Below are 21180 nucleotides of genomic sequence, written 5' to 3' on the forward strand. Positions count from 1 at the left end.
CCCAAAAGCCCCAGGATCACTCCATACCAATAATCTAATTTGATTGGTCGCACATTTGTTAGAAATTTGCAGCACTTGAAGTGCAATATTAACTATCCGATCCCTCTTGTGGACATGGCCTTTAAGAAGGACTCTGTGTTAAAAGTTTTAAAATGTCAGAAAATAGTGAAAAATACCGACCTTACTTGTTTTTTCTGACCAAAAGTAAAAACCCAATGATATCATAGAAAAATGGGAACACTTACCCACTGCTTAAAACAATAACTAAAACAATGAATCAGTTACCAAACATCTTGTCTTGTCATTTAATTTCCTGTCAATTAAATCAACTAATCATTTAAGCTCCAGAGTACTACCATGTATAGCAGAGGCCAGCAGGGGCCAAACAACACACTTTTGCCCCCAAGGGCCCCATAGGAAATGGTCATGCATAAATGTCAGTATTCATTAATAAATCATCATCGGTTTGGCTCACTTTCCAATAAGCCATCAGGTCTGCAGTTGTAAATGTTTGTTCATGAGTGGAATTTGGTCCCTGCAGCACTTTTCCAGACAGTAAGTGGTCAAACAGTCCGCTGGAGGAGTCTTCGTGGAGGAGAATAAACACCAACCAGAGAGATTTTTAACAACCTGGCAACCCAAAAGTTGTTCTTGTTAATGGCCTATAACTGAGCTAAAAACCATTAGTAAATGAATAATTTAAGTTACAACTTATAAACTCTTTATATAGGATGACTTATGAGAAAGATGTAGCTATAATTGTCATACATTGCAGGTTGTAAATCCTGTACATACTAATACATACATAATAATGTACTGTATGTAAAGTGACTTCAATCCTGTTTACATTTTACAAAAATGCGTCTTACTTGTATATAAACATTAAATGTTGCTGTCCATTTGTTGTTACTATATGTATCTTTTTTTCCACCCCTTTTGCAAATATATACATAATAAATATACATATATACACAGGTGGTAGGTTTACTCATCTTTGTTTGTATGTATGTATCTTTCTGAACATAAACACACTGAAAGCCACTGTTTTTCCGACAAACTTTGCTGACTTTGCTGAGATATCCCATATCATGCTGATAGGTACATGTCTTAAACTCATATTTAAGGTGAGCTCAGAGAAACTTTCCCCCCCTCAGCAGATGAAAACAGGATTCAAGAGTCAGATTCAAACATCCAGATGAAATAACAAAAAGCAAAACTAATTTTTGAGTGAATGGGGACTTTAAAATGGCCTGTAGGATGAGAAACCGCCTCATCATTGTGAGGGAAATTGCTTTTAATGAATAATTTGCTGTTCATTTTTGTATGCAGGTGAATTTGTGTGGTCACGAACCTTTAGATGAACTGTCAATCAAATTTCTTTGCTGGTGATATTAAATGTCACAACATTCATACTGTGTAGAACATGTGAGGGATGGTGGGTGAATAGAATAGTATAGAATTTATACATCATACTATTATATATGACTACATAGTGACCCCACATGGAAGATTATGAAACTGCAACTCCCTAAATTCTGTAAAGAAGCACATCAGAGGAACAATGACGCAAACTAAATCAATAAAGTTCCTTGTGGATGTCAGAATACTCACTTTGAAGTGCAGTAGATGTCAGTAGGTTTGTTGTGTTTTTTTCTAAAATACCAATTTGAGTTTGCACTCCACTTCCTTCCCGCTCTCTCTTTTACCTCGTGGAGTTGCATCATTTTACTCTGTGACAGACTGCGAGATCTAGGAAAGTTCCGAAAATCCTCTGAGACATGATTTTAGGAGAAGCGCCAACCCCGCCTGACTTTACACCTGAGCGAAGCCTCAGGGCATTACCTGGTGTTGCAGAAGCTACACTTTAAAGACTTTAAAGCATTTAATATTGCAAACCAGACAGACCTGAAGAGATTGGACTGTGCAGACTCATCATAAAGTCATGACACCTGTTTGGTTCATCATGTACAAAAGGGTAAAAGCAGTGTCAGCACGCACAGGGGAGAGAAGCAATTAGGTCCAAAGTGAATGTGCTAGCATACTGGAAACAATGTCCTGCGGGCTTTCAGCATCTTAACGAGGCAAAAGGGAATCTGTTTGTTTGTGTAAACGCTCCATAATACTGAAACTGCACACAGACATGTAAGATACAACAATCAGTGACAACAAAATCACAGAATATAGATTTTTTTTTAATAACAACCACTCTTAACAACTCATAAAAAACAAAATATAAAAATATACAGGCAGCTCAGAGTAGAACTACAAACCAAATATTTGGAAATAAAGGCAAGCTCTCTGCAAAGAATATCTGCTTAATATAAAAAAACAAAACAAATTAATTTAAGTGAGAAACTACTGCAGCTGGCTTGGATTATTTTCACATGTGAACCGCAGTGGACACACCTGAGGTTCGTCTTAAATGCATAGGATGTTGGTTAGGAGTCAGCAACAAAAGCAGCGGTTCCCAACCTTGTGAGAAGCTGAACTAAAGTTACTTTTCCTCCTCAGATTGTTTCATTTGAAGGGTTTTAGGAGTGCTAATGAGGTAAAGTAGAGAAAAAGCAGAATAAATAAACATAATTTAGTGTAACAGAAATATAATTTGGTCATTAATATCCCTTTAAATCATCTTACTGAACTAAAGTGAACGTGGAAAGGTTTTACTTTGGTTTTGTTCAGCTCTCGTCTTCTTTTCTCTCCATTTTTTTAACCCTTAAAGTTCTGAAAGATCTCTGCAGCTTCCAGCCAGGTCCTGAAGCAGGCCAGGCCTCGGTCTCGGATTTGTTTCCTGCCCTTGTCTGTGATCATGTCACCGTTCTCTTTCACTATCACCAGTTTGGGCACCGCTGTGATCTTGTAGCGCTGCTTCAACTCGCTGCCAGACAGATGAAAGAAAAATGATAAAGACAAGACATTAATATAGCTTATAATATACAACTATCATTATACTGATCTAGCTATTAATTTATTGAACCACGCAGCATCATTTTTATACTTTCAATAAAAGTGGTGGCAGTGGTGGATTATAACAAGCTACATTTATGCAAATATAGTGCTTCAACACCAATTTTCTTCAGTATTTCCATTTTAAGCTTCTTTTATACTTCATTTTCACTTCAGAGGCAAATGTTCTCTTCAATACATTAACATAACAATTATAGCTACAAGTTGTAATCTGTGACAGTTTGTAGAACACGATATTAGTCAATTAATCGAGAAAATAATCAGCAGACTGATTGATAATTGCCGTTGGCAGGGGGCAATGTTGGTGTTATATGGAGTACTTTGCTTAAAGTACATTTAACAGGTAATAAGTCTGTACTTACAGTAAACTTTTACTGACTTTTATTGTATTGATACTTTTACTTAAAAAGATGCAATCAACAACATTCAGCCCCACTAGGTGTCAGCAAACTATTTTACTTTGTTAAGATATACTGAAGTAACAGCGTCCTTAGCAGAGAATGAAGTCACACTTCCTCTGTGCATGTGTGTGTTGTTATCCAAGCTTTTCTCTTCTTAGTTTTGGAAGCTGGTCCGGCACACACTCATGTTAGTGCATGTGAGTCCCTCCCTGTCCTCCCTGTGTCCATCTTCAATGTGGCAGCTGGGTCCCAAACTTTATCATATTACAGCTAAACAGTACACTAAAATATGTTTCGGAAAACATTTGAGGCCAGAAAGAGGCAATGCAGCAACAGATTATTCATCACACAAAAAAGAAGAAAATCAAAACATAAGATTAAACCCAACTTGGGATGTAAATAGAGCTGCAACTATTTTGATAATCAAGTTATTATTTTTAGTCCTTTTTCAAACAGAAATGCCAAATATTCTCAAATTTGCTGTTTTTGCTTGTCTCATAACACAGTAATTTAAATATTGTAACATTTTAGGCACCTAGCTTTTTTTGGATAATGTTTACAATAACTTTTACCCTCAGCATTTAATGACCAAAATAAATTAATTTTACCATCAAAGAAGACTAAAGAAACCAGAAAAATACGTTTAAGCAGCTGGAACAAGAGTATTATACAATTTTATTTAAAAATGACTCAAAACAATGAATTGATTATCGAATTAGTTGGTGATTCATTTTTGAATAATGGACCAACTGATTAATCGACTAATTGTTGCAGCTCTGATTGGCAGATTAATTTAATTAGCTGCATCGCTGAACATTCAAGAACAAAAACTATGAGACTGAAATCAAACAAAACAGATTATAAATAGAAAAATAACACAAACAAGGTGCATTAAACATAAAAATGGACCACTTCACTCTTAAAGTCTGTTTGGCTCGGCTGTAGGAGGAAGTTTCTCTGCTCTGTATTTAAACCTAACCTAATTCCTAAGAGGGTGACCCTCATAAGCATTTTACATAAGCAGGAGCCTAATGAGCTCTGTAGACAATTGTGTTAAAGCCCAATTTAGTACAGCTGACTTTGTTTTGACATTATATGTGGAGCTAAAAATGTTAGTGTAAGACATTTAAGACCTATGGTAAATATCCCTGCGCTTTTAAAAGTTAAATAACTAGTTTTCCATTGACTTTTCTTTATGATTTGATACTTACTTTTTGTATTCATCCGTCCAGGGCAGAGCCAGCCAGTCTCCGTGCATATCATGATAATACTCAACCATGTCCTCAGTAGACTTGTCAGAGGAGACAAAAACTATCTCAAACTGAGCTGGAGGCTCACTCTCCTCCACCAGCTCCGTGTAGAAATCACACAGGATGGGTGTGAAGTCTCGACAAGGCGGACACCATCCTGCAGAAAAGTAGATCCCCACCACTTTGTTCCTCAATGCCTCTTCGGGGTCGACAAAATCCCCGTCTTTATTCAGGAGAGTCCGCCCGGAAAACACCTCTACCATGTCTGCTACAACTCTCTAACACACTTTAGTTTAATTTAAGGGAGGTTTAACAGCTCAAAGTGTCGTTTTAGCTCATCTTTCCTTACGTTAGCTACTTTAGTCTCCTCTGCGATGCTCAGAAGTGTTGTTTCCCCCTGAAGAAGCAGGCTGACTTCCCTGTAATGTTTTACCTTTCTGTAAAAGCTACTTACTAACAGCCAATCTCGGTAATCACCTGCGGACCAATGAGGACACGAGGAGACAGTGTTGTAGTTCATTAGCCACGTGGGTGTCAGGGGGGCAAAGGTGCATTCAAACACTGCTTTGTAAGCTAGTAATTTCCAGTTCAGCAGCAGCAGCGACAGCAACAGCAGCGCGACGTCTCACAACACTTTCAGGCAAGTGCAGACCCAAGGCTGGCGCATGCGCAGAGGAGGGAGAGCGGCATTTATTAAAGTGCAATTGAGATATTTTTTATTTGTTGGTTTTCTTTTTTATTTATTTATTGCACATAAAGAAAAAAAATGCATAATACAGAAAAGTAATACATTAAGATTATAATTTTAGATTAAGAAAAGAAAACATGAATTACCAAAAACAGAAATGTGGAGTTAAGTGGTGGTGACTAAAAAGGGAGCCCTGGTACCTTTGTTAAAAACTGAATCACCAGCATTTGTGGGCAATTAATTGTGTACTGTGTAGGCTATACATCTTCCTCCCATTACAAGCTTTGAGTGGTATGGCAGCCTTGTTCCACCTTCTGACAGTTAACCTTTAATAACCTTTTCTTCATCTTCATCTATCTTTTTTTATTATATTTACTCTAAATAATGACAAACAGAACTGAAAAACTACCCAGGAGAGATGGTACACAAAACAAAACCCACTTTTTTCCCCATCCACCCCTACCTGATGTAGATCTCTCACCTTGATGAATTCTGTGTGTTTCACATGGAAATTCAATGTTACACAGGCTACTAGAGGAGCTCCCTCTGCAGAGCTCAGCTTCCACTCATACCCAATGTCCATATCTTCTTATTGCCCCCAGGCCTCCATGTGGCTCATCATACATAGAAATAAAATAAAATATACAACAAATAAGCTAAATAATAATAATATCAGAAGAAATACTACAGAAAAACAAACAAAAAAGTCTGCAGCTATAATACAAAAAATTCTAATACTATGTAATGTTCATACAAGATAAGTCACTTCATTTATCACCATTCATTTTAAATGACCCCATTTTATATATACAAAACACTCACCAAGCACTTTATCAAGAGCACTTGTGCAATCTGATGTGTTAGGGGTGAAGTGGATTGCACCAGTAGTGTTATCAGTGACCAAAGCGAGGAGAGCAACATGATTGTCAACCAAACAATACAATAATGAGGATATCCAGGGTCAAGGTTGCAAGTCATACACTATATGCTTATCTGTGCTCCCCACACGCTTAAAGGTGCAAGTGTGTATGATAGTGGTATTTAGCGGTGAGGCTGCAGATTACAAATTAAATACCCCCCACCCTTACCAATAGGGTTTTTGCATTGGCACTTTTGATTTGCGTGTCTATTACCAGTTTAAACACATCAAATTGTGTCCAGTTGTGCCCAAGATGGACCATCTAAAGAGCCAGGCCAAAGTGTGCCTGACCAGCCTCCAAGCAATTTATGGGTGACATCTCACTCCCCACTTCTCCCTGTCAAACAAACTGTTTTATGAGACTCAACTCAGAGAGGAATACATCTTTAAAAGTCTCTTGGTACCTTTGTAGCTTCTAACTGAATCTGAAAGTCTTAAGTTTAGTTTGTCGCTTGTGTCCCTGTTTGTGCTGTCAGTTATCTTCTTCATTTTACTGTTTCCTGATCAGGGATCTGAGCTGCTTTAAGTTACTGCTGATAACAAACACATTTCCTGTTGATGCTGCTGGGTTGACATTCAAAAAGAAGAAAATACTGAAGTGTAAAAGGTATTAAATAGCTGTTTTTGCAATAAAGTTCAAAGTGTGTACAGTAGTTTAAAGTTCATAAAGATGTATTTTTCTTCCCTGGTTAAAAAAAGGTTTCTTCCTATATCCTATTCACCAAGTATGTGTGTGAGGTGCCAAGTTATAAGTATCCAAGATTTTATTGTGCATTTCAAAGCAAGCATGCTGCTAAAATAGCTACAAATCCACATTATGTCCTTTGGCATGTTTGGGGACTAACATATCTCATTTCACATTAAGAAAACAGGACTAAAATAATCTTTAAAATGTGTCTATCAAGCACATGTGGAGGTCAGCGTGCTTCTCTCTTTCCTTGCTTTTTTAGTGGAGTGGACTGAGGTCATTTGGAAAGAAACCCGGCCACCCTGTCTTGGCGAGCAGTTGCTGCCTATTAGTGGAGTCAGCAGCTGCGTTGAAAGACTTAAGGGACTCTTTTTTACCAGGACTTCTTATTTCCCAAAACAATTTTCACCAAGATGACCTCTAATTCCAATTTATCCAACATGCGGCGGCTGGTAGAACAACTGAAGCTCGAGGCCAGTGTGGAGAGAATCAAGGTAAAAGGAAAACATAAAACAGAGGGTGGAATATGCTGAAGTCTTTGAAGAACGTGAGAGTTTGAAGTTGCATGCTTGATTTGAGAGTCAGTTTGATATGTTTAAGAGCTGTCACCCATGAAAAACATTACAGTATCACTTAATCTTTTTATTTTAAACAGTATATTAGCCTCATCGTACTTGGCACCGTCATACTCTCTCATAAAATCTCATTTGTTTTATTCTACTGCTTTGATCACATTATTCCACACATTATACCTGTGCTGTAGCATATTATTTATGTATCAAGGGTCAAATAATCATTCCAAAGTACAGCACTTAAAACGGTTGTATGCTTTCCCCATGGACTTTGATATATGCCAGATTAAGATGTTTGTAGAGCACAATACATACTTCACCAGACGTTTTATACACATCACAGATAATCTAAATATTTGCAGTCAGTGACGGTGCTTCAGCAAACTTAGAACGTCTTTTTTGTTTTTAGATGTTGCCCTTTTCCTTTTTCAGACTATTACTATCTTGATGGTTTTGTCTGTAATGTAATGTGATGTTGTGTTGTCATGTTTTAACTGTTTGTTTATTTATTAGGATGTGGTTACTAGTGTTTCTTGCGGTCCACACCCTCAAAATACATCATAGAAGCAGGATGTGTGTAAGAGTTTCTTATTAAACAATGATCAAAGGGGATGTCAACATAAATATCGTCATACTGGACCCAATAGACTGATCCAAGTTAATCCAAGTTGCTGGTCGAGCTAAGATGTATTCTTATGTATTTCTTGAAGGTGGAGATGATGACTAATCCTCTATATGCATTGATTGTCTGCATAACATTCTTTTGTCTGTTTTGCGTAGTTTTATTGTAATTTCTGTCATGCCAAGCATCTGGCACATTCTACATGGGATTACAAGACACCACAATTTTACAAAACATTCAGCTTTTCCAGTAATAGCATGTTGGAAGAAAATGAAAAGAAAAGACAAATTAATTGCTCATGAAATACAACCATGTAATATCTACAGCTTATCCCAATATAGGGCTTCTTTTTTCTCTTCTCCCAGGCTTTCTCCAAATAGCTGCTTCATTTACATGTTTCATATGTGAACATGTCATATATCGTTTACATTGTACTGTACATTTCCTGCACTGCATGTTGGTCTTACCACTTTTTATCCTCTGTTCAGCAGCTCCATGTTTCATCTACTCTGTCCTGCTCTAATTCAATATCTGGCCAAGATAAAACAATGATCAAAGCGCATTGTCACTGTAAAAGAGAAAATATATATGTATATACAGCATGAATGTATATGTATGTGTTTGTTCCCCCAGGTGTCCCAGGCTGCTGCAGAGCTCCAGCAGTACTGTCTGCAGAATGCAGGCAAGGACGCCCTGCTGGTCGGAGTCCCCACAGGCAGCAACCCTTTCAGAGAACCGCGCTCCTGTGCTGTTGTGTGAAGCCAAAGAAGGTGAGAGTCCACAAAGTTAGTAACTTCTGCATTATTTGTAAGTAAAACTTCCTATGGATGTGTTTCGGGAGAAGAATTTCAAATGGGGAATAAAAACATCTGAACTTTTTTCTTGTTGCAGAGGAAGAGGGAACGGACACAAGTGGCACTATGGCATCTCACTCACTGAAGAATTCTGCTTCGTTTTTAGTCATTTTTTATAAACTATTTTACTAGATTTTACTTTGTTTTTTAAAGAAATACATAAAAAGTAAGACTTGAAAAATATGTGTTGTCATTAAATCTGTTTCTACATTACTGTACAGCCATACACATTTTTATATTTTGACTAAGGTTTTTAAAAAAAAAAAAAAAACACATTAAAGGGCATTATATGAACCTACTTCATCTTAGACTTTATTTAAATACCTTTTGAAAGCTGATACTTTATAAGAGTGATCTTTGTGTTATAGTGTACAGTTTCAGAGTCATATAGGGATTATCTATGGATTATACAAAGCGGATGTTTATAGCCTCGCTCTAAATTACCCTTTGGAATCTCACAGCGTCCAAGCTTCCTGATGTTCAGTCTAAGTTAGGAGTGTGGCCACAGAGAGGAAACTGAGTCTTCCTGTTCAAAACTGCAAAGACGCTCAGCAGAGTTTTACATTTCACTCAGTCTTTGAGCTTTTTAAAGCTCTTTAAATGTATTTACAAGTTAAAGACTATGCTAGATTAGGAATAAAATACGAATCACCATGATGTAGGGACTGGATTTTATTAATCATGTTTTCCATTTTATTTAAGTCTGTTTAGTCACAAAAATCTGTATCTGTCCAATTTATTTATTGGTATATATTGTGTAAAATAGAAGTTAAAATATAAATATTTGAAAGTGTAGATAGTTTTCTCATAAACAGTCCACATCAGCCTAACAGAGGTCTAGCCAGTCATGGGACAACTCTCTACTTTGTCATTTCCTTTTCCTCTCGGTACACTGTTCTTGGACGTGTCTCAATAGTCTTCCCATTATGATTCCTCCTCTCCTATAGCAGCCTTTGTTCAAAATACTACATGTGCCCCACTGTAGGGATCAGATGCTCCTTTATTTTGACACTCCTTGCTTGAGAATTGAGCTGAAATATTTTGATGTATTGTAAAACAGAACGGTGGGCTGAGAATGAACACTATCTACATTTAAAAAGACAGAAAGCAGAGCATAATGTGAAGCTGATTTACGTGAACATCACATATGAACCAGCATCATATCGTTCATTTGTAAGGTGGCTTTGTCAGAAAAGTCAGAGCAGAGTATGTAAACTACATGCTCAACCTAACACACACACAACTACACATTTATAAGAGGCCAGAGACTGACTAGCCTACTACTTTGGGTCTGTATGTGTGAACGCACCCATATCTTGCTGCTGTGATGTAGCAGTGTACTCCAGGGTGTGGCAGTACATCTTGACATCACTGTTGGGTGCGGCCACAGGTGCAACAGAGCAAACTGAATAGTCACTACTGACTTCGGTCGAAGATGACTTGAAACTTACTTTACAATCAACCACAATCTAACACCAGCTTGTTAATCACATTCTCTTATGAAGGAACACAATGAAGAAAGAACAAATAATGCACCTCAGCCGATTCAAACTCCATACATTAGTGGTGGATTAGTGGTTTGCGGTGTGCTGCGAGCTGGAGATTATAATTGGATTTGTTGAATGTCTCCTTCTGAACCTACTGAGTCTCTGACTGAGCCAAGACACAGATGTGTCTTTGTAGTAATGCTAGGCAGCTCACAAGGGGTTAACATGTGTAATTAGCTGTATGGATAGATAGAAATCTAGAAAGCTACATTTTTGTTCCAGTTCCTCTCTGATCAATTTTCTCTTTTGAAAGTGCTTGTTAAACAAATTCAAGCACAGCTTGATATTTTTGATACAGCATGCAAACACGGTTTCCCTTTTCATGTTCTTTTTTATCTTTCCCTTTAACATACGAAGAAGGGATTTTAATCATAGAAAATCATGTAGAATTATTCAAAGAAAATGCCTGAAAGATTCAGAGCGACACTGGTTCAGTTATAAATTATAACTTCAAATGCAACTGTTTTATGCTGTTCCAGTACACGGTATGTGACTGACCTGAAGATAAATTAAAAGTATCACACAACACGTTGGAGGCATATATTTAATTAAAGGGGAACTTACGCCATCTGCTGGTCATATTTAGAAGACAAAAAATATCAACGTTCATCTTTTTCAAGGCAGGATATCAACAGTAGCGTAGGAAGTATTCAGATTCTTTAATTGAATAGAAATATCAATACCATAATGTAAAAATGCTAATTTACTTGTGTATTTAAGTCAAAGTCCTGTATTGGCAACATTACTTAGGTAAATAAGGTATTATCTGCAAAAGTTAAAGTATCAAAAAGAATAAGTGTGATTCAATTATTCTGAATTCATTATAGAATTGTTTGATTAAGGTGGAAGTATTTTTAATTATGTATTGTATACTGTTGAGTAGTTTAATCTGTAACAATGTATACTATTTAATATAATCATGTGTTTTGGTAAAGCATGTAACCACAGCTGTCAGATAAATGTAGTAGAGCCAAAAGTACACTAGATGTATAAAGTGGCATGAAATGGAATTACTTAGTATTTGTTGTGGCCATTTGAACTTTCATATTAAAGAATAACTGTCTTAAAACAGCAATCAAGTGTCCACATGAACACTGAAAGAGGTTTTTCCTCGCTGTTATCATTTCTCTTGTTCATACTGGCTATTAAAACAGTGGTAATTACAGGATGCTGACATATGTTTGCACTTTCCAGTTTGTAGTTTCAACCTTATTTTACAGTTTCCTGATGGCTTTCAGCCATATTGGAGCCAAGTTACTGCTGATGAAAACATTTCTTTGGGTATATGAGGATGGATCCTCAGCTAATAAGCGATAGCTGACTTGCCTGATTAGCCCTTCAGTGAATTATAACTAATTGTTAACTCGCCAATATGTAACTATATTGTTATCAACAGAACTAACATACATACTAGCAGCCATTTTCTGCAGTGTGTGAAGAAGATGTGGATCGTAACACAAGTCAGTCAGTATAACGCTAGCTATACTGTTATTTATATATTATAATTACATTTTTAGCACACAGCTAATGTGGGTTCAGAAGTTGATGGAAATAAGATCAGTCAGAAGTACAGCAAGAGATGTAATAACAGTAAGTGGGATATCTATATCAAGTGGGTATCTGCCATATTTACAGTCTTTTAAGCATTATAGAAGGACTTTGGCACTAAAAAGACTAATATTGAAAGATATGTACTTGGTTTGACTAATGAAGCTTCATATTAACTTCAGATAAAATTTTAAATTCATTTTTGCACAGAAGTAGGCTTGTGGATTTTGTCCCCCATCACTTACATTGTAAGTGCACTAAAAAGGGATCTTCTAATGTGATTATAGTAAGAAAAAACACAAGTCAATGTTAATTTGTCTGTTTTAAGACAGACTGGAAAAATTGTAAACCCATCCTTTAAACATCTTTTTCAGTTGATGTATTTTGTCATCTGATTTTGTCAGTCCACCTTCATTTCTCTACTTTCTATTGGTCCTTCGGATTTACTGCAAAATTAAATCTAAGTATAGCTGTAGGGAGCAGCAGGGAGATGTCCCTGACCACCCACCATCCTGAGATGTTCTGCAAACTGCAGCCGGTACTCAGGCACATCAACCTGTCACCAAACTAAGCACATTCATCTTAAAATTCAGGACAACACAATGGAAAAATGAGTAGATTCATAAGTGCTTTTTTTTATCACACATGTTATTATTCATTGTCATCAATGAATGCTCCACCTGGCATTTCATTTTTAAGAAAGAGAAAGGTGCAGTTGTTCTTTGACAAGGAAATAACCTGAATAGCTTGAATCGAATGGTATTTTCCTTTAAAGGTGTGGGCGGGGAGCGGAGAGCAGAGTTGGGTTTCAGTGCCACCCCCTTTCTATTCTCACACACACTGTAGTGCACTCCAGTCGCACTCCATGGAGGCACTTTGGCCTGCGTGTGTGCTTTGGTTAGCCTCAAGCTTTCCCTGCTGACTATGAACTCAACTGCCATCAATGAGGGACCACAGTACGACTCACCACTGGGGAACTTCCACAGCTTGTCCACACCTTTTTCAAGAGGTCAATGACCTCCTAGGACACACTTTCATGTATCGGATGAGCACTTTTATCAAGTGAGGAAATGGCCAAGATGTACAGACTCTGTGTAGGAATAGTAACAGGTAAGATTTACAGTTTTTCACTTAAATCAGTGTCCACCTTCACTGCTGTGTGGTCGTAAAGTGATTTATTAGAGTTTAACAAACCATGACAGATACACATGAGTGATGGACATAATATTTTATGCTATAAACAATTTTCAAGTTTTTACATGTTTTCTTCTTTGGAGATATCATGCTCATATAAAAATGCCACTCTATGTATTCATTTGATACTGTTTTGACTGCTGGCACACTTTTCCACACCCATGTGCTTTATAAGCCATGCAGAGAAAGTAGGCTTAAGGACAGTGCTTTCCCATCTGTGCTGTAATTGTACAGTAGACCAAAGTGTTGGTTAATAATTGAATGAAGAGTCCATACACTAACAATATACACCCTGTGATTACTGATCATTGTCATAACAAGCTTCCCTCATATGGAGTGAAATATGACATTTGAATACCAAATGGAACTGCCTTTATATAAATGTACTGCTTCGAGACTGGCCAAGATAATTACTATGGTTTGTCTTGAGAGTAGTAAAAGTGTTTGTTATTGAGAGAGTGTGGCTCAAACAGAAGTGGGCGTGAACACTCTCCTCTTCCCTCCCTATAAGGCTGGCTGGCATCATGACGCAGAAACTATTCGACAATTCTTTCCCTGTCATGGTGCTCTCTAGAGCAGTTTCTCTGGGTGGGATGTGGCAAGAGATTAGCTTTTAGCATTGTACACGTGTATCTATTTGTTTGTTGTGTGTGTGTGTGTATGTGTGTGTTTGTGTGTGTGTGTGTGTGTGTGTGTGTGTGTGTTTAGTGTGATCAGCTTCTGTTTGTGTTTCTGGCTGCAGCTCTGGCCTTATGCAAATATTCCTTGGCAGAGTGGAATACCACCGAAGAGTCTGCCAATCGAACTGTGTCCCACTGTCATCGTCATGGAAACAGAGACAATTGCACAGGTAGTTATGGGACGAGGAGGCGAGGGGTGGTTCCTCTACGGTTGCTTTAAAGGATTTTAAGGTGACTTAATGGGAGAAGGCACAGATGTGGATGAACACATGCAAACATTCTCAACGGGCAATGAAAAATTAATTAGGTAAAAAGGTAGAGAGACAGAGAGAGGCAGTTGTGGAGGAGAGAAAAGTAGTAATTAAAGTACCTGTACTAATCAGTAGCCTGGACAAATTGTTAGCAGCTTATCTGGTTCTTTACAGGAGGGCTGGATTGACTAATTACAACAAACTGTGATTACAATCTTGCAATTAGTTTCTTTATAATTGTTTTTCTAAATACAAGTTTCTTTTATTACCACACAGTGAGGCTGATGACTCTCGGTAGAGCTGGAAAAACTGTGACAATACATCACATACAACACCAGCGCAAAGATAAACTACTTTGTCTTAATTTTCTTAAAGTAGCCAAATCAACCAGAGAAAACATTTTGTGAGTGCTTTAAAGGATCTGCTTCCTTAAAATTTACTTTTGACAATTTACAGTTTGACATTTTAGGAAAAATATTTATCCAGAGAGAGAGAATAAATATCACTCTCATGTTTGTACGTTAAATGTGAAGGTAGGATGAGAAGGTGTTTGGCTTATCTTAACTTAGCATAAAGAGTGGAAACTTGGAAACTTCATTTTCTGAGATTAAACAAACACAAAATAACTATAGATTAGCTAGCTTTTAAGGTGTTGCCAAGCGTTTTTTGTTATCTTTGTGCAGGGCCAGGCTTTCCTTCTGTTTCCAGTCTTTATGCTAAGCTAACCTCCTTTAGTTTCATAAAACAATGACATATGAGTGGTATCACTGAGCTCTGGAAAAGAAAGCGAATGAGCATGCTTCACAAAATGTCAAACTATTCCTTTTAGACTTTGTCACTGGATATTTTTCTTTTCAGAGGTGAGGTCATGGCAGCAAGCCCGTTCTCCGGTTTCAGCTAATAACTGAGGCGCTCTCCTTGATGTCACCTGAACAGCAGTATTCTTTTACAAGCTCATTTTCAAAGATGAGAATGGGCAGTAAAGATAGCGGCAGCCTGTGGTATAAGAAGCATGATGTGTAACTGGTGGTCAGAAGTTCACAATTATGACCTACTAGCAGATGTGTAAGGGTGTGTTTTAGTTCATTAGTGTGTTTGTGAGCAAGCTAGATAGACATGATACAGTATATGTAAAGGTAGAATGGGTGTTGCACTATAACTGTATCTTAACTTTGAGACGCATAGTTAATGGGACCTTGATGACACCAGGCTTTTCCTGGCACTGATTCATCAGGTTTCCCCTCTGGATCATATTGCAAACAATCTATTTATACATCAGGTCATACCAGAAGGTGAGGGCAAAAGTCATAGAAGCAAGCTGACAGAACATTTTGGGAAATGCACTAATCCGATTTCCTGTCGAGAGTTAGATGAGAAGATTGACACTACCTCCTACCAAGAAAACTATATATTATAATACTGTTTCACCAAATGCTGATGCTTTGAAGTGACAGAGCACTCTAGTGGTTATAATAACTATGACTGTTGTCCATTGGGAGAAAAGGAGAAATGGTCATGTTATTGTAGCTACAAAGAAAGTCCACATCAGGAGGTTGGGGTGATGACCATGGTTAACATGAGAGATTGGTGTTCAATTCCCGTTTCCCAACAACAGTCAACATTGGTTTCTTTTAAGCATGAAAACAATCACCCCCTTAACCGTAACCAAGTGTTTATTATTGTAAACATGAAAACAAAGGACCCTGAACAAAGTAGTAATTTCAATTGTAACCCACATTACAATGTGGAAAGGTGCAAGGTGAAAATTCTGAAAATAGTATATTTTTGATATGGTGATGTCATCTTGCTGATGAGAAAATGCTTGTATGTGGCATTCTGGAGGGCCTAGACCAATGATCATTTACTTGTTGGCTAAATATTTGGCAAGAGCCAGTGGATGATTAGCTTAACTTAGCATGAAGACTGGAAATGGGAATATGGCTTGTGTGGTCCTGAACAATGGTAAAATCTCTTATCAGTACCTCTAAGCACATTATTTGCAGTTTAATAGGAGTTGCATTCCCCCATGTTTCCAGTGTTTGTGCCAAGTTAAGCTAACCGGCTGCTGGCTGTAGCCTACAAAAAAACAACTAGCTACAAAACATATTTCTCACAGTCTTTCTGAAACTGATTTTAAAAGGTTGTCATTTCATATTTCCAGCAGATACAGGGCAGTGGAATGGTCACTTTTCAAAATGTCCAGAGGACCTCATGCATTACTGTATCCACGGGGAGTGTCGTTACATTAAAGCACAAAAAGCACCGTCATGCAGGTGAGAATCTTCTACTGCTGAAAGATGAAAATACTGTATGATGATTGAAGAACATAAAGAGACAGGTGTAGTGTTCAAAAGAATAGCAAGGAGAGAAACAAAGACAGAAAGAGCAAAATGAAAGTGAAAACAGAACAGATGGCGGAAAGGCCGTAGAATTGTTTCATTACCTGTTATCTTCCTGCACTATAATGGGATCTGAACATGACTTATTTGGAGAAGCAGGACAGAACAGGAGGTTGCAGGGAAAATTCAAATGAAACCAAATGAAAATTAAAGTGTTTGTTATCCTTCTTTGTCTCAGGTGTCAGCATGGTTACATTGGTTCCAGGTGTGAATATGTGGACCTGGACTGGCAGATAGGAGAGAAACGGCAAATCATAATCGCCTGTGTCATCGCGGGGCTTGTGTTCCTCATTCTTCTCATTGTATTCATCTGCATCTGTTCACAGTGAGGCCTTCTGGTTTTGAAATGGGGAAAAAAATGTGATTTACCACTGTAGAAAAATTTACTAAAAGGAAGAGTTCACGATTTTGGGAAATTAGTTTATTTGCTTTCTTTACTGAGAATTAAATGAGAAAATTGTAACCACTCTCATGTCTGTATGCTTAATATGAAGATGGAGTTAGCTTAGCTTAGCATACAGACTGGAGGCAGATGGAAACAGCTGGCATGACTCTATCTAAAGGTTTTTAAAAAAAAAAATCACCTACCTGTACAAGCCATATACTGTATATAAAAATAGATATAGCGAGGTGTGACGTCACCCATTGGTTTGCATTGGAGCTACATATAAATAATATGTATTTGTGTGCATAACATAGCGGTTTCTCTGTCAGTCGTAGGTGCAGACTGTGGCGGCGGAGGGGAAGACGGAGGGAAGAACCACCGAATGGGACAGAGAAGCTCAGTATGTTGGACACCAGAGCTACACACGCAACCATAACGCCAGACTTGACAGAGCCACCACACACTAACGCTGTATGAGAGGTGTGTGTACCCACCAGTCTGTCAGGGATTGTTTAGACATTAAGGAGTTTGCCCTTCATATGACAGCTGCTGCATTTTGTCTCACAGTGACGGCAGTGTGCTGTAGAAGCTCCCTCTGTGCTGGACAGGAATGAGGCCTGCTCAAAGGAGGGACATTTTTGGATAAAGTCTGGCTGCGTTAGAACAAGCAGGAGCACAAAGGAGTTTGCTCTCTCCTCTAAAGGGGCAGCCCGGCCTGAAACTTCAAAGAAGATGCTTTCCTGGATTTATGGTACACACAAGTTGGAGATCAGTGTTCAGCAGGCATTGTGTTAGCAAGGACGCTTTTTTTTCCTGCTGTTGAAGAGCAACAGGCACTTGTAGCTTTTCACACAGAGCTGCTGACTGCATGGCACTAAATAAATTGTTGCTATGTTGAAAAAAGCTGTGACACCAGCTGGCAGCCGGTGATCAAGTCGATCAAGTTAATGGTCTGTATGTGTGGGAGACACTGGTGAACGAGAGAAAAGGGACTGAATGAAGATGCTACACTCCATGTTCTCTTTGGGGAACTCTTTTAACTAAATAACCCATTGAATGTATAGAAATATGCCGAGTACTAGCAGCTGCAGTATACTGCTTCAGTATGCTGTATTTGTGTGTCATATTGTTTATACTTTGTTTATTGCTGCTTTTGGTTAAGTTTAATCTCACAAATGCACAGTGTTGATATTTAAAAATCAAAACAATCAGCTCAGTTATCATCACTTATTCATCCTTCATATCCTTTATGTCTCTATGTAGACTCACACAGAATATTGTTACTCATCAACATTAGCAATGCAAGAAGAGCTTTCGATATAGGAAAGGTTGCAGTTCTGGACTCCCAGGTTTGGACGAGGACAAGGAGAACTTGTGCTGGAGGATTTTTTTGATCTGTATATTTGGAGCCGAGCAGCCTCCGAGCTACAGAGACAGAACAGCCGAGCCTGTGTGTGAAGGCTCGACTGAGGTGAAAGTGCTCCACTGTATGAGACAAACTGCCAGCCTTTCACTGGGTTTAATGTGTATCTGTATGTGTATTAACTCTGCATCTAAATGTAGAATGAAGAGAGTTAGGACACTCCTAGTGTTTAAATATAATGTATTTTCAATAAATATGTCTGCTGTACAGTAAATATGCTGTCCATTTCTATAATTTTTCAAAAAATTAAACTTAAAGTGCTAAAAATCAACTGCAAATAAGACCTGCGTTATGTGTTTCATGAGAAACTCAGCTTTATTAGGGTTTTTCTAAGAAATGTTTCTCAACATGCTCTCCCTGTAGACTGTGTGATATCATTTTTGCTCTCACCACAGACCAATGAGCTCACAAGACCACTGCTGACTCGCACTCCCGCGCAGATTGACCTCACCGATTCCAAACAACTACTGTAACCCTTGATCCAGATGATCGGCAATTCCAAACTTTTAAAAAAATACATGCTAAATTCACAATATCCCTACCTAAACAACTCACATTATGTAATGTGTATGTTTCATCTTTCAGGAGAATGTACTTTGGTTTCAGCTGTAATGTGTTGTTGTGTTACTATGGTGCTACAGTCAGCAGTGTAATGTCGCTGGCGCCAACAAATTCCAGTGTGAGAGTGTGAAGATAATACAGTATTGTCCTCTTACATAATATGACTTAATCCTGTTGGTGCAAGGGAATTAGCTGTTTCAGATGTCACTTAAAATGTGCAGGGTGCTAAAAATCAGTATCTGTGTGAAGGAGAGTAACTCTTATGAGGTTTTAAATGTACAGTATGAGACTGATAGTGCCACAATGGAAAGCGGCCAAACAGTTGGCAATCTATGTTAATATGCAGCACAGTATGTATATTTTAGCTTATCTGTTTAGCTTTAAATTAACTGTCCCTTTCTTACTTTATCCCAGTTTGTCCAAATACACAAATCATCACTTATCAATAGAATAAAACGAATAAAAACGTAAGAGACATATCAATTTTTGTTATCTTCTTAACTCTTGGCAAGAAAGACTAAGCATATTTCCCAAAATGTTACAGTTACTTTCCTTTTGACTGTTTTTTTAATTTTTCACCATATCAGTATTCGTGTGTATCAACATGACTGTTCCCAGCAGCTGCAGTTTGAAACATTTCTTAAAAAATGTCTGAATTCCTTGGAAAAAACTCAGTAATTGTTTTCGTAACTGCCTGCTAGAATTAATCTAAAAATAAATAAATAAAAAGAAGACACTCTCTGCATGTGTTTTGCAATATAACAACTTTAATTCTTTTTCCAGGGGGAAAAAGCTGCCTGATTTGTGCTTGGTTTCTGTTACCAAGAGCTGCTTTCCTGAAAAGATCCTCAACTTTTACACCAAAGCAACTATAAAATTAAGTAAGACGAGAATGGATTAAAATGCAATGAGAAACACTGACAAGAAGTGATACAACGTTTTTTCTCTCTCACAACTCAATTTTTTTGGTTTAAGGATATCAGTTTTTACATCACAGAATTTGAGGTTGAATGTTTTGCCTGTTAAAAACACCAGCATATTGTATTCATACTGGTATTCAGAGGGTAAATCTATTTTCTGCTCTGTTTACAATGAAAGTGATTGGATCTTTGACCTAATTTCAGGTGGCCTTTGTGTCAGGCTGTCTTCAAAAGGGTGAACAGCTGTGGAATGCCGAGTTTCTATATGAGGGGCGTGTCTGCAGGACTTAGAAATGTGGCTGATAAGAAAGAGAGATACCAGCTTAACTGTAGTAGATGTTTGATTTGGAACGAAGACGACAGTGTTATTTTGAAACACTTTAAACTTAAGGCTTCAGTAGACTTCTAGTGGTAATAAAACCTAGGGATGAAGTGTAGATGTGACCGCACAGTTCACTCAATACAGTTTTCACACCTACAGCTAACAGCTCCATCTGTTCTCCTCTGGTATGTGTGTCTCCAACAGCTGTGCTGTGACTACCAAACAGTTGGACTGGGACTTATTGCACCACACAGGGCGCCACATCAGCATTGGTAATGAACATAGGGAGCAGTTGAGGCTGTATTTAATGTGTGTTTGAATCCTTCCTTGTACAGTTTGTGTTCAGTTTTTGTAGTTTGTATAAATACCACTGGAGGTCAGCAGTACTCCGAATACAACAGTCCTCTAAAATCCTCATCTCACAAATTATTTTAATTGTCCAGTCTTGTAAGAGTTACAATCACTTAAGTACAGTTGAGATACTTGTACTTTGAGTATTTAAATTGCAGGCTTTATACTTCCACTCCACTACATTTTAGAGGAAAATGTTGTGCTTTTTACCCCACTACATTTTTGACAGCTGTAATTACTTTTCAGAATACAGGTTTACTATAAACAATATATGAGGTTATAAAATACAAAACATTTTTCAAGAATAAACCAGTAATTACCTAACTTTTTTGGCGTGTAACCTCTGTGTCCACTGGCTCCTTGTCATGTTACAAATGTTTGAGTTGTTATCAAATAAATACTACTGAGGTTCGAGGGCCAAAGGGGTAGGACTATTTCACTGAATTACACGTCTGAAAAAATCATTGAATGTATGTGCTTTGTCTTCTTTTCTATACATGGCAGATATCTGAAAAATGAGTGCTTTTACTTTTAAGTAAGTAAAATAAATGTAAATATACTTGTAATTGAGTAATTTTACATTGTGGGGTTGCCACTTTTGCTTAAGTAAAGGATCTGAATATTTCTTCCAGCACTGG

At 37.7% G+C, this 21180-nt stretch overlaps 3 protein-coding genes across 5 annotated transcripts; 2 read left to right on the top strand and 1 right to left on the bottom strand.

The window, feature by feature from the left end:
- Window positions 1-2211: 2211 nt before the first annotated feature.
- On the bottom strand, window positions 2212-5237 carry nxnl2 (nucleoredoxin like 2). Its single transcript, XM_062434914.1, has 2 exons — window positions 4580-5237; window positions 2212-2878 (listed from the first exon to the last, which is right to left on the bottom strand). The coding sequence occupies exons 1-2, from the start codon at window positions 4879-4881 to the stop codon at window positions 2710-2712; spliced, it is 471 nt and encodes a 156-aa protein (XP_062290898.1). The 5' UTR covers window positions 4882-5237; the 3' UTR covers window positions 2212-2709.
- A 2015-nt stretch (window positions 5238-7252) lies between these two features.
- On the top strand, window positions 7253-9179 carry gng10 (guanine nucleotide binding protein (G protein), gamma 10). Its single transcript, XM_062434805.1, has 3 exons — window positions 7253-7407; window positions 8741-8877; window positions 8999-9179. The coding sequence occupies exons 1-2, from the start codon at window positions 7327-7329 to the stop codon at window positions 8864-8866; spliced, it is 207 nt and encodes a 68-aa protein (XP_062290789.1). The 5' UTR covers window positions 7253-7326; the 3' UTR covers window positions 8867-8877; window positions 8999-9179.
- Window positions 9180-12907: 3728 nt separating this feature from the next.
- Window positions 12908-19683, top strand: btc (betacellulin, epidermal growth factor family member). Of its 3 annotated transcripts, none has more exons than XM_062435037.1 (6): window positions 12908-13166; window positions 13993-14100; window positions 16343-16454; window positions 16759-16905; window positions 17295-17445; window positions 17533-19683. In XM_062435037.1, the coding sequence occupies exons 1-5, from the start codon at window positions 13127-13129 to the stop codon at window positions 17440-17442; spliced, it is 555 nt and encodes a 184-aa protein (XP_062291021.1). In that variant the 5' UTR covers window positions 12908-13126; the 3' UTR covers window positions 17443-17445; window positions 17533-19683. The 3 variants fall into 3 exon arrangements, with proteins under 3 accessions (XP_062291021.1, XP_062291022.1, XP_062291023.1); XM_062435038.1 differs by having other exon boundaries at window positions 16346-16454; XM_062435039.1 differs by lacking the exon at window positions 13993-14100.
- Window positions 19684-21180: the final 1497 nt, after the last annotated feature.

The sequence above is a fragment of the Scomber scombrus genome, chromosome 15 (assembly GCF_963691925.1).
Source record: "Scomber scombrus chromosome 15, fScoSco1.1, whole genome shotgun sequence".
In the NCBI taxonomy this organism is placed as follows: Eukaryota; Metazoa; Chordata; class Actinopteri; order Scombriformes; family Scombridae; genus Scomber; species Scomber scombrus.